Genomic DNA, 12646 nt, shown 5'->3' with positions numbered 1-12646 from the left:
GCACACCATCCTGATTGACCGTCTTGTGTCATCAGGGATTGGGGGAGTGGTGCTGACATGGCTCAAAAACTTTCTTAGCCACAGGCGACGAGTCACTGTATTGGGAGATTTCTGTTCCGAAGAAAAAGTCATCAGTACAGTGATGCCTCAGGGCTCTAGTCTGAGCCCTATACTTTTCAATCTATATATGGTACCCCTGATTGAACTCATCGTCTCCTATCAGATCAGTACGATCTCATACGCTGATGACACACAGCTCATCCTGGTATTAGACAGAGAGCTGCCCGGAGCTGAAGAAAATCTTTAAAATTGCCTTACTGCGACTTTTGAGTGGATGAGGTGCAACCATCTCAAATGTAATTCGGGGAAAACCGAAATCTTGCCGTTCGGCCAGCAAAATTTGTTTTCCCCCAAACAGTGGTGGCCCGAAGACGCTGAAGCCCCCCCAAATACCATCTCGTCTGCACGTAATTTTGGCATCAAGTTTGACGATGCGTTGTCATTCAAGCAACAGGCAGTGACTGTGGCGGGCACTTGCTTCCACATCATCAGTAGCCTTAGGAAATTTTTTGGCCTCTTCCCACTGGCAACAAGGAAAACAGTAGCGGTTGCACTTATTACATCTAGACTGGACTGCTGCAATAGCCTGTATGCGGGAGCCAACAAGTCCGTGCTCCACAGGCTGCAGATGGTCCAGCATGCAACCGCTAGCCTGGTCCTTGGCTGGCCCAGGCCCTTCATTGGTTGCCCATACATAAGCATGTCCTATTTAAACTCCTGGTCATCACGTTTAGGGCCTTCCACTCACAAGGGCCTAAGTATTTGTCAAGCCGGTTTAGACGCTACCTGCCGTCACTGAGCCTTAGATCTTCCAATCAAAATCTTTTTTTTTTTTTTTTTAAATTTTTGGAAGACCTTTATTGTTAGAAAATCGCAAATACAACTCAGCAAAGAGCCCAAGGGCTCACAGATACAGTACATTGCAACATAATGAAGCGTAAATGATCAGTTACAGAAATACTGAGGTCTAATTTTAAAGTTTTTTTTTCCTGGAGAATAGACATGAGCAGGATATCACAGCACAACAAGTTGGTTCCGGTCTCGTACGATCAGGATAGACAAACACATAATGCAATAAAATGCCGGAGTCGCTGCGCACCACCCAGAAGATAAACGTCTAATCCCAGAAAGAAAGAAAAAGAAAAAGAATAGAAGGCCCATAGAACCAAAAAATAAAAACAAACCCCCCCCCCCATCCACCCCCCACCCTGCACCCCTGCAGCTGGCTACGGCGTACCCCCCCCCTAGCAGTGTGCCTGTCGCCCAATAAAAGGAGTCCCGAAATATAGAGAGTAAGAAAAGGGTCCTAATCTAAAACTCTCAGTAAAGAAATAAAGGCGGGGGGGGGGGCCACCACCCGTCTCCCGGCTCCGCTCTCCCGTAAGGCCAGTGAAAGCACAAAGTAAGATGCCCGGTGATGGTATGCATTACAAGTAAGAGAAGTTGGAAGCACAGAAGCAGCGCACAGCGTAGTCAAAGGTAGCAACACACAGCCCACATGTCTAGGGCAGCAACAAAGAAACCACCAAACCATGAGCACAAGTGCACGCCCCCGACCCATTCTCTTCACTCCACCACTGCGAACCATGGAAATCCAAAGGGAAGCCGCCCCTCGGCTGCGCCCCCCCACAAGTACAGTATAAACACAAGGTAGGTAGTCCGGTGACCTGAAACAGTTTGCAGCAAAACAGTATAAAGCACTAAGTCAACACACCGCACCATCAGAAATAACAGCACGCCACCCATCTGCCACGGTCAATAACGAGGAATCTGCCGGTCCGTAGGAAGAAGCGTTTATCCCTGTCCCGTTTTCTCCTTACCGCCGCCGCAAACCAATGCAATCGAGAAAGACATGTCCGGTAGTCCAAAAGTGTCCATGTGATGTGAGCACCCAGACGTGTTCAGCACGAGGAAATCCAGTGGTCCCAGGGAGGGTACAGAGTACACCATCTTCCCTTCGTAGGGCACAACCGGGTCAGGGAAGAAGATCTCAATGTCTAGCTCCTTCTGGGGCGGATCTCGGGGAACTGCAAGCACGATGTGGGGAGAAAACTCCCGGCGCGATAAAAACCCTGGAGGCGCACATCGTCCCAGGAGATCACCATCCGCAGCGGGAATCGTTACGAGGCTCGGGATCCCAAAAGCGCCACTATCGCATAAGGCAGCCATCTTGTCACAGGCAGTCGTGGAGCGAGGAGAGACGCTGCGACCCTGCGAGTCAGCCATTTTCACGAGACCCGATACACTCAACATGTCGTCCATCTTGCTGATCAAGGTGCAAACGGAGTGTACCATATTGTGGTGTAGGGAAAGAACAGCAGCCAGTAAAGCACCATAGCCCTGAGCATTATCACGTACCCTTCCATACATGTCTCCCCGCTCAACACGTCCGCGAACACAAGTTGTACCCGGCCCCTCAGGATGCATTATGTTGTGCCTTTCACAGTATCAGGCAGAGACACTCCGAATCAGATCGGGCTGCGCACCATAGGGCAGCAGGTTTCCGCGTCGCGGGGAACGGCTGACAAAGCCGGGATGTGGCCATGAGCATAGTCCACCCAAGATATCGTCCTGTTAGACATCGAGTGCTCGGCAAATTCGGGAGCCCCCCGCCGTGAGCGGGAAAGTGCGCAGGCAGAACTTTGGCAAACAGCAGTCCGGGTTCCTATGGTCGCATAATTCCCGCAATCAGGTCGCCAGGCTCGCTTGGCTCTGTGTCAGCGGTGCAGTGGGGCTTAGGTTGCAAGTTCGGCTGCCCCTCTGTAAAGTCCCGACCGATGCTCCTTAGTCGCCAAAGCCCGATGTTGTGAGCCTGGCGGCCGGCCTCGGTGTCCACTCGAGGTCCCGGTTGCAGTGATGCAGCGGGCCGCCAGCTGCGCTCGAGCGTTTCTCCCGCTTGCAGGGAAGCAAAAACCCCAGGATTTCGCAGCAGGTCGTCGGAGCACGTCTGCTATCACAATCGGCCACTTCAGTGCAGAATCTCCGGCAGGATAGTCTCGAAGGAGGAGATGGTCCCCGGAGCCGAGGGACTACACGTGCGACCTGGACGCCATCTTGGCTCCTCCCCCAATCAAAATCTTTTAGTGCTCCCTAAATTCAGGCTCGTGGGAAATCTCTCGTAGTCCTTGGCTCCAGGGCATGGAACAAGCTACCGCTGCAGCTCTGGCAAATCCCGACAGAAACTCACTTTAGGAAGGCCCTGAAGACCTGGGTGTTTTCCCTCACCGACATCGCTTGTAAAGCCTTAGTATAAAATGTGCAGGTCTCCCCGACACTCTATCAGTAAGCTGGCCTTTTCCAATCTGGTTTCGGTCTCAAGCGCCAAGATGCTCCCTGGAGTGGTAGTTGCGCTCTACAAATGGATCTTACATTACATTATCCTAGTCCTGCTGAACAATGGCAGGCATCGGAATGACGTAAGAACCACAAGAGAAAATGGTTCCATCCTCTAAAAATACTGATTTATGTCAAGAAAGTGGAGCCACATGGGAGTCATTCCTGCCTTTAGTGATTGTACAGCATGATATAAGGCCAACACTTACAGACGAAGGATCCATATCCGAGACTGATGCTTCCCGACCTAATACTGGTGTCACTGGTGCCAGCGGTGGTGCATTTGGAGCAACTTTAAGCAAGGTCTTTGGCAGAGGTGTGGAATGATAGTCTGGCATTGTTAATCAATTGCGAAAAAAGTGAGGTGTGGCTTGAGGTCCAGATAGCTACATGGACGCCGGAGGCATGCCAGAGGGAGCCTGGGCAAGTCTGGAAATCTGTAGCAAGTCTCTTCAAAAGCTGCTCATATCTGCCCGGGAGTCGATGATGGCCCAGGAAACTTGGGTCACATCAGCTCCAGAATTGGAATGGGCTCTGAAAAGGAAGGTAGATTTGGGTTATATGAATAACGACTATGCATTCTCACCAGAGAACAGGAGCATAGGGAAGTCAATGAGCTTTGCTTATGATCCGAAGAGGGTAACCAGAATCAAGACCAACCTAATTTCTTGGGTTCAGCCAAGTTAAGTTGTGGTTCTCACCCTCGATCAACTTCAGGTACATAGTCGAGCATGATTTGGAGTGGTGCTTAGACCCCAGACATCACAGACAAATGTTGTGCAGGTCTAGGATTACATTTGTTTCCAACAAGAGGATGTTTGAATACTATAGTATTCAGTAACATCCTTGCTGCACTGTCCGAATAATTTTGTAGGAAATGAAGTTTCTTCTATGAACAGGGGTGTTGCCTACATGCGGTTATGTGTCATGTTAGGGCAGGGAGCAGTATCAAGCTTGGCTGAAAGATATAGATCCCAGTCCTTGAGATTCCCAGACCTCCTATCTGCTTTCTGAAAAGGTTATATGAAAAACACATGCTGAGGAAACACAGTGAAAAAAGAGGAACAGGAAAAAATTATTCAGGAGCCAGCAATCAGTGTGGCAGGTTGAGTTTCAGGGTCTTCACATATGTGGTCCTCATGATCTTTCTTAGCACAGTAAAATAAAAGAAATGCAAACATAAGAATAGGAAAGTATAGTGAGATTCAGATTTGAATTGAAACTGCCTTCATGAGTAACCAAGCTCCAATGTGTAAGAGGCAATGCTAGCTCTTGCACCAACCAAGAATTGATAACAAGTTTAGAATATTATATTAAATGCTGCTAATAACATGCTGTTTATTTACTACACTATAACCTATACTATTTAATGCATTCCTAACCCGTGGCTTTTGGTCCAGCCTGACATCTAATCCCTCTCATTTGGCACCTTCATCCTCTCACGGACATCCATGTAACCACAGGATACCTGTAATGTATATTCGTTTCTGCAGACTGTCTTTTGTACTAATGCTGAAGATAGCTGTACCACTATATAATATATAATTGCTATTGTTAAATAAAATATAAAATAAGAATATTAAATATTGTTTATGCTGATCCTATGCTAATGTATTGTAAACTAGCTTACCCGTCTCGCGTTGCTGCGATCTCAGAAGAAAGGAAATTAAAGGAAACTTGTTATGATAACATTTAATTTTCATTGTGTCATTTTTATTGAAACTTATTCATTTTAATATGGAAACATTTTAAAGTGTTGTTTTATTTCTGTTTATTTATTCGAGTGCTTGTGGATACACGGTATTTTTTGTTTTTCCGTCAGGTGCGTACACAAATAAATCAGAAGGTTTTCCGATGTGTGAGCCGGCCACATACAGTTGTCCATGTGAGAAGCACGGATTCTCCAAATCTAGTCCACACACTTGCAGCGATTGTCCTTGTGTTTTGTTGATGGTCATTGCAAAAGCGAGTCGCACCGGAAACTGTAAATGTTCAGTATTGGAAAGATTATGAGGGCCATGGGGGGCCGATATTTAAAACATTTTATTGTATTTTATTTTTTGCCAGAAACCTTCGCGGGAGTGTACTCAACAACTTTTAACACATTTTTTTGTTGTAATTTATTATATTTTTTTTTTACCAGAAACCTTTGCGGGAGTGTACTCAAGAACTTCCCAAAGTTTCATGCCGATCGGATGAATGGTGTAGTAATGCCTAAAGGACAAACAGACATACTTTTGTTTTTATATATATAGAACTAGCTTACCCGTCGCGCGTTGTTGCGATCTCAGAAGAAAGGAAATTTAAGGAAACTTGTTATGATAACATTCAATTTACATTGTGTCATTTTTATTGAAACATTCATTTTAATATGGAAAACATTTTAAAGTGTTGTTTTAATTCTGTTTATTTATTCGAGTGCTTGTGGATACACTGTATTTTTTGTTTTTCCATCTGGTGCGTACACGAATAAATCTGAAGTTTTTCCGACGCGTGAGCTGGCCACATACAGTTGTCCATGTGAGAAGCACAGATTCTCCAAATCTAGTCCACACACTTGCAGCGATTGTCCTTGTGCTTTGTTGATGGTCGTTGCAAAAGCGAGTCGCACCGGAAACTGTAAACGTCCAGTATTGGAAAGATTATAAGGGCCCTGGGGGGCGATATTTAACCAATATTTTTTTTACGCCAGAAACCTTCGCGGGAGTGTACTCAATAACTTTTGACAATTTTTTATTTTATTTTTTTTAAACTTTTTTTTTTTTTTGCCAGAAACCTTCGCGGCAGTGTACTCAGCAACTTCCCAACTTTTCAAGCCGATCGGATGAATGGTGTAGTAATGCATAAAGGACAAACAGACAGACATACTTTCGTTTTTATATATATAGATGACTATCATCCCTTGGGATTTAAATAGTTTAAAGGCAAAACTATTAAATAAATATGTTTTAATTCTTTATAGTTTTTTTTTAACCTTGACAATATATATTCTTTTTTTTTATAAAGTTATATCCACTCTCTGCAGTAAACACTTAAGGGTCTGGAGAAATTAGGCTGGATTCAGCTTATGGAGTTGGAATTCTTGCTGACTGGAGACTTACAGCATGATTTATAGATTGGTGGAGAGGATACTCTGTCACAACGGCGACAGAGTCCCCTTTTGCCAATATAGTGGAATGCCCGCAAAAACGTTATTGTGGGCGGACCATAAGTTTGGCTGCGGCTGAGACTACTCTGTCTCTGCGGTGGCTAAACTTTTCCGACGGTCCTGGAGAGTAAGAGCCATTGTAGAAATAGCTAAATATGAGCCCGCGCAATCTAGACGGGCGGACATGTAGTAATTTTTTACAGTTTCTTATCTCCAGGTAAAACCAGGTGGAAAGGAACAGTAAAACATTTAGAACGCTCCACCCGCATTAGAAAAAGCCTTCCATGGCGAAGGGAGCATAACTTTTTTTCCTTTTCAAAAAGAAAATCCCTAAAGAAAAAGAATACAGTGAAATGCATTGAGAGGAACCAGCGTGGCAGTGGTTCCTGCCAAAGTTTTTATAACGGACTGCCAGCTAAGCGGTCATTATAAACTTGGTGGGTGGAGTAGTCTCGGCCTGGAGGATGTAAAGTCCGCCGACAGGTCAAGAGGAAATACTCATGCTGCATGAAAATAAATTGGGCCATAAGAATCCTACAGGTGGTCTCAATAATCTATAAGGGGATGCCAAGCACTCAATGCTTAATACTGTTTACAAGATCTTTGGGCTGCCAGATAAGTCACCCAACCCCAGCTGATAGAATGAATCAAATTTATTCACAAAGGAAAAACAATCGTTAAGCAGACACATCTGTATTTTTTTGTAAATATTTTCAATTACATTAATTACCAGTCCATTCAGTGCGTTCCTGTTTTAAACTACCACAGCTCACTAAATCATTGGACTTTAAGGACCATAGTTATAATGGAAAGAACCCCAGACTCTAAAATTCTTTTAGTTAAAACAAAAACAGGAATGGCTGAAGACAACCTGCGGGCCAGGGGGGCAATTGCTTGAAAGTATATTTATATATATACTGCATGCATTACTGCAGCCTTACTGGTATGACCTCATATCAGTTAGGGTATTTTTAGGAGACTTACCTTGAAAGAAAGGCTTGGTGCTGTCTTATGGTGTCTAGCTCGTACGTCGACGAATCGCTCCTCTTCCGCGGAAGTTGCTTCTTTGGATCGTCCCCACTGCTACGCGGGATGTCAATGTTGCTTCGGCTTAGGTGTCTGCTACCTTCCAGGTTGGAGCCGCTGCTGCAGTAACTGTTATTCACAGTGATCCCCGGGGACAGAAGATCTGTGTCCTAGGATGGAAGATAACCCAAAGGTTAAGTAGCTCTTGGGGACGGCACTCAAAAATACAACGCTCTTGTAAAAATAAGGAACAAAGGATAAACTTGAAAATTAGATTTGATGCACAAAGCTCTACACAGTAAGGCACCTAGCTAACTTCCACAACAAACTCATGATTCCGTATTTCTCTAACACTTTGCTTTTAGGGGAAAAACTAAAATAAATCATTTCTATTTCATACATCTACCCTCCTCTCTAATAAGAAAGGGCCTTTTGTTGATACAGCTCACTGTGTCTTATCGTCTGGCCTCAAAGCCCTTCGTTCATTTAGAAGAACCTAGATTTGAACTATCCATCAAAAAAGGGAGAGACTTTTTACATCAAGACACCAGGTTTAGGTACTATTTGCCTGCAAACATTAGGGAAAGTGATAGGGTGATAGCCTTAAACATGTACACATGGCCCTAAAGTGACATCTGTACTCTATCTTCCCACCTCACAAAATCAACAGAGAGTGAAATAATTGAAGCTAAAAGTGACAGTAACAAAAATGTTCAAACTTCAAAAAGACAAATGTGCAGGTTGTTTCCATATAAAATGCAGTATGGCAAAATAACAAAAAAAAAACAATTTTGCAGCCGACTTGGGAAAAGAGAGGGGGGGCAGATGGAAGATTGTATAGCTCTCTAAACTAAGTGGCACTTTTGGCTACTCTCTGCCTTGGCATGGGGCCAAATAGGATGGGTCTATGAACAATATGGTGGTGCCTGCTTGCACCTTAGGCAATAGCCTAATATTGCAATAACGCAGATCTGGCCTGCAAAAAGTATACTAAAAGGACTAGATATTTTTTCAAAGAGTAAAGGCCAAGGGAGGAAGTAGTCACAAAGTAGAGAAACAAAATAAATATGCAAGAGGAGAGTCGAATGACATGCAGCTCCCTCGTGGGGGCAAGGGATACTGGAAAGCATCAGATTGTTGGGTTACTAAAAACTCATCCTCTAAAAAATTCTTACAGATGTATCTAAAAAATGTTTCCGCATTATTCATTCGGAGAAAATGCATGGACCTAACATACCAGCAGTTCAACACCTGGCTAAGTTAAGTTGCTTTACTCCTATGCCCTCTGCAAATACATAGTACGAAACAAAGGACTGTTCATGACACCTATGCAGCAGTGCCTCGATGAACTATGGTCTCAAGAATAAGAAAACAGGAATGATATCCTTCATCTGAACAACATCCGCACTAAACTCACTGACATGGTGGTCAAACAGTCAAAATCTGTTAATAAGAGTTAAATTCCAAAAGAAAACTGATGCGAACTCGTCACAAATGTGTTGCTCTCTGGGCGGGAAGCCTGCAGGAAACATCTGATGATCCGAAGACTCTGGACAACAAAGAGGAGATGTATCACATCAGTCTCCTAGAACTGAACATTGTATGCTCGGCATTCAAGATTTTCTTCCTTCTCTGACCTCAAAGTCAATGGTAAAATAATGATGCAGACGGACAATATGGCTACCAGGTACATACCAATAAACAAAGGGGAACAAGATTGAGACAGTTATCTCTGAAACCATTAGCCATGTGGCTTTAGGCCCTGACCAGAAGAATCTCTCTGCTGGTGATAAATATCCCAGGTTTCAACCAAGAAGATTTCCTCAGCCGACTTCATGAGGACAAATATAAATTTATCAAAAAAAAATACATTTTAAGATAATGGGGTGCTTCATCCTCAGACCTATCCACCACTACACAAAACACAAAAAATGCTGGAGATTTTCCATCCAGGGCACCAGAGAAGAGCTCAGTGGGAAAATGCTCTTTTGATCAAATGGTCGACAATATGTCTACGTTTTTTCTCAGATCTCACTCATTTCATCAGTAATTGTGAAACTATGGTAATCAAGGGCAAAAAAGATTCTATAACCACCAGACTGTCCAAAGTAATGGTTGTACCCGGACCTTGTAAAGCAGTCTCTTTTACAACCAAACAACTGTCTTGCAGACCAGATCTATTGACCAGACATCAAGGGCAGATCCAGTATTCAAGCCTTCAAGCAGAGAATGTGGCTGCATGTTTAATGAGGTCAGAGAGAATGGTCATGTGAATCTACTTACTCACTGCATGCAGAAACTAAAAGCTGCTAAATTCCCTTCAACAAGATTCTGTTACTCGTTAAAATGGAAACAGGTTTCCATTTGATGGTAGAGCAAAGGTCACAATCCGTTTTCATGTCAGGAGCATGTGACATTTCCATTCTGGCTACATCTAACCCAATCAAAATGATTGACTCCATCAATAAAGGTTCATCTAAATGCGGAAAGAACTTACAGAAAATCACTATAGCAGGTGTCATTCTTTCAGATTCCAGCGAATAAATGCTTTTAGAAGGTCTCAAATAGCTATTTCCACCAGTGAAAAGACCCTCTACCCCATGGAAACTCAACTTAGTGCTATCGAAACTAATGAGTCCACATTGTGAGCCTACACATAGAGCTACTTTCAACATCTTTCATGATAAACAGCTTTTCTAATCGCAATGTAATCATGAAGGGTTAGTGAATTACATATATGAGGTATGTGGATTATCTTGTACAGGGCCTCCTAGCCCATCAGCGTTAGGAGGAGCTGTCGCCAGTGCTTGACATCATTTTTATAGTTTTCTACGACCCTCCCCAGATTGTTGGTATAGAAGCTATCGCAATCTGTTGTTATGTAAATACCCAGATATCTAAAACCTATGTGTTCCCCTTGCAAAGGAGAATCCCACTCACCTCCCAGTTCCCACAGTATCAAGGGGTAAACTGCCGATTTGGCCCAACTGAGATGGATTCCTGTGTAGGTCCCAAACACCTACAGATAAAGGAGGATGCCATTTGCATAGAGCGAGATCACATATTCCCAGTCCGGGTCCCACTCCAGTCCCCGTAGTAAGGCATCAGTTTGACCCAGCGGCTCCTTTGCCACTGCAAAAAGCAAGGGGGAAAATGGGCAGCCTTATCAGGTGCCCCTGTCCAGGTAGAATTTGTGTGAAGTTGCCCCAATGACCCAAACTCGTGCCATCAACTCCCTGTACAGTAGCTTCATCCATGCCATGAGGGAGGAGCCAAAGCCCATTTTCTGCAGGACCTCCCAGAAGTATGACCACTCCACAGATTCGAAAGCCTTTGCAGTGTCCAGGTTGGGAGCAAGGCAGGCTCGCTCACACAATTTATGCGTGCCAGGTATTGGAAGAGGCTCCTCAGTTTGTGCTAAGTCGCTCTGTACAGCATGGAGCCAGATTGGTCGGCTGCATTTAGGGCGTCCACCACCCACAGCAGACAGACAGTATTTCAGCCAAAACCATAGTTTCAACTTTCAGCAGTGAGATTGGCCTGTATGATGAACAGTCATCCCTTGGTTTCCCTTCCTTATGAATGAGCACCATTGTGGCTTGCCTCCAGTCTCTGGGTAGTATTCCATCTCCTCACGTGCCAGCAGCTCTTCTAATTATTTCAGGTCTTTCTGCTGCTTCTTCTGTTTCCCTACTATATGGGCTATCAAGTGGTCTCTCAGGGCCAATTTCTTTGCCTCCAAGAGGGTCGAGTCAGAGCTAACCAACCCAGCGTTGCCCTGGAGGCAATTTGCTACCTAATTTTTGTGCTTTCAACTTATTTGCTGTTTGTGGTGGAAAAAAGTGCAAATCCAGTGGATGATCCCAGAAAGCTATTCAATTCTAAAAAGCAGACAATTCTGAATTTAGCAGTGAGCTATCTGTGTAGATCTCTTAATGTTTTCCAACAGAAACTAATCACTGAAATAAAACAATAATGAAAATGCGTAGGAAAAAATAGCCATTGGTGACAACATTTTAAAGTTTTGTCACAATGGCTGATTTATAAAAGCAATATTTCATTACATACGATGGACCCTGCTGGTCGCATGGATAGATAGGGTTTGTCGTTTCTCACAAAACACGCAATATCCAGGGCCAACAACTGAGTTGAAGCTTTAAATGATTTTTGATTGTGCACTGCCCATGCATCAATTCCTACTGTAAAATATAATGAATAAAAAATGGATATGAAGTAAATCTATGTATTTCGGAAATGTGAGAAAGATACTGAGTTTGGAAACAGTGGTTATTTGCACATCTCTGAATTTGGGGTTACCCACACTATCATGTGAATCAGAGGGCATCTTGCAAAATGCTTCTTTCTTCCATTCCATGCTGGCTGACATTTAGAAGCCAAAAATGCCTAGAAATCCAATTTGTAATAACAAATGTTGCACTATTCTATGTTCCCACGGATCACAAATTTCCAAACTTGTCCCAAGATAAATGGTACCCCACTTAAATGGTTATGCCCAGCACCTGCAACAGGATAGGCCCATAAACGCAAATATTTCCACTTGAAACTATACCTTTTTTGCAATTCGGTTACCAGTGAGGTCTTGCGTGTAGGCTCCGTCTGCACCCAGACAAACCTACCAAACTCAGACACTTTTGAAAACTAGACAGCCAGGAGGACCCAGGATGTTGTGACGCACGTGGAATTTACAACGTTTTCTTATGCAGACCCCCTTACATTCTTCATACTTTGGCTACAAACACACATTTTCGTCATATTTCTGTGATGGAAAGTTCTGGAATCTGTGGAGATCAGCAAATTTCCAAACACTCAACATTTCCAAGTCTCCTCATAAAACCAGTACCCCACTTTTGTAGTGGCCCAGCACCAGCAATAGGAAAGGCCTCAAAACACAACATAGAAGATCATATTTTTCCACTCAAATCCAATGTTTTTTTGCAATGTGGGCGCTGTGGATTTAGGGCTTGGATCAGCGCCACCCAGGGAAACCAACCAAACACAGGCATTTCGGAAAACTAGACACCCAATGGAGTTCAGGGTTGTGTGACTTGAGTAGATTTC

General features: G+C 43.9%; 1 protein-coding gene across 8 annotated transcripts in view; it reads right to left on the bottom strand.

Annotated features, from left to right (window-relative positions):
• PITPNM2 (phosphatidylinositol transfer protein membrane associated 2) overlaps window positions 1-12646 on the bottom strand; it is a 1044200-nt gene that overhangs the window by 163637 nt on the left and 867917 nt on the right. For all 8 annotated transcript variants that reach the window (XM_086942927.1, XM_086942931.1, XM_086942930.1 and 5 more), the window contains one exon: window positions 7526-7737. In XM_086942927.1, coding sequence (XP_086799053.1) covers window positions 7526-7737 — 212 coding nt within the window. The remainder of the gene's footprint in view (window positions 1-7525; window positions 7738-12646) is intronic.

The sequence above is a fragment of the Lissotriton vulgaris genome, chromosome 11, assembly GCF_964263255.1.
Source record: "Lissotriton vulgaris chromosome 11, aLisVul1.2, whole genome shotgun sequence".
Classification (NCBI taxonomy): Eukaryota; Metazoa; Chordata; class Amphibia; order Caudata; family Salamandridae; genus Lissotriton; species Lissotriton vulgaris.
Note: the sequence above shows the minus strand (reverse complement) of the source record. Positions and strands in the feature narration are given on the sequence as shown.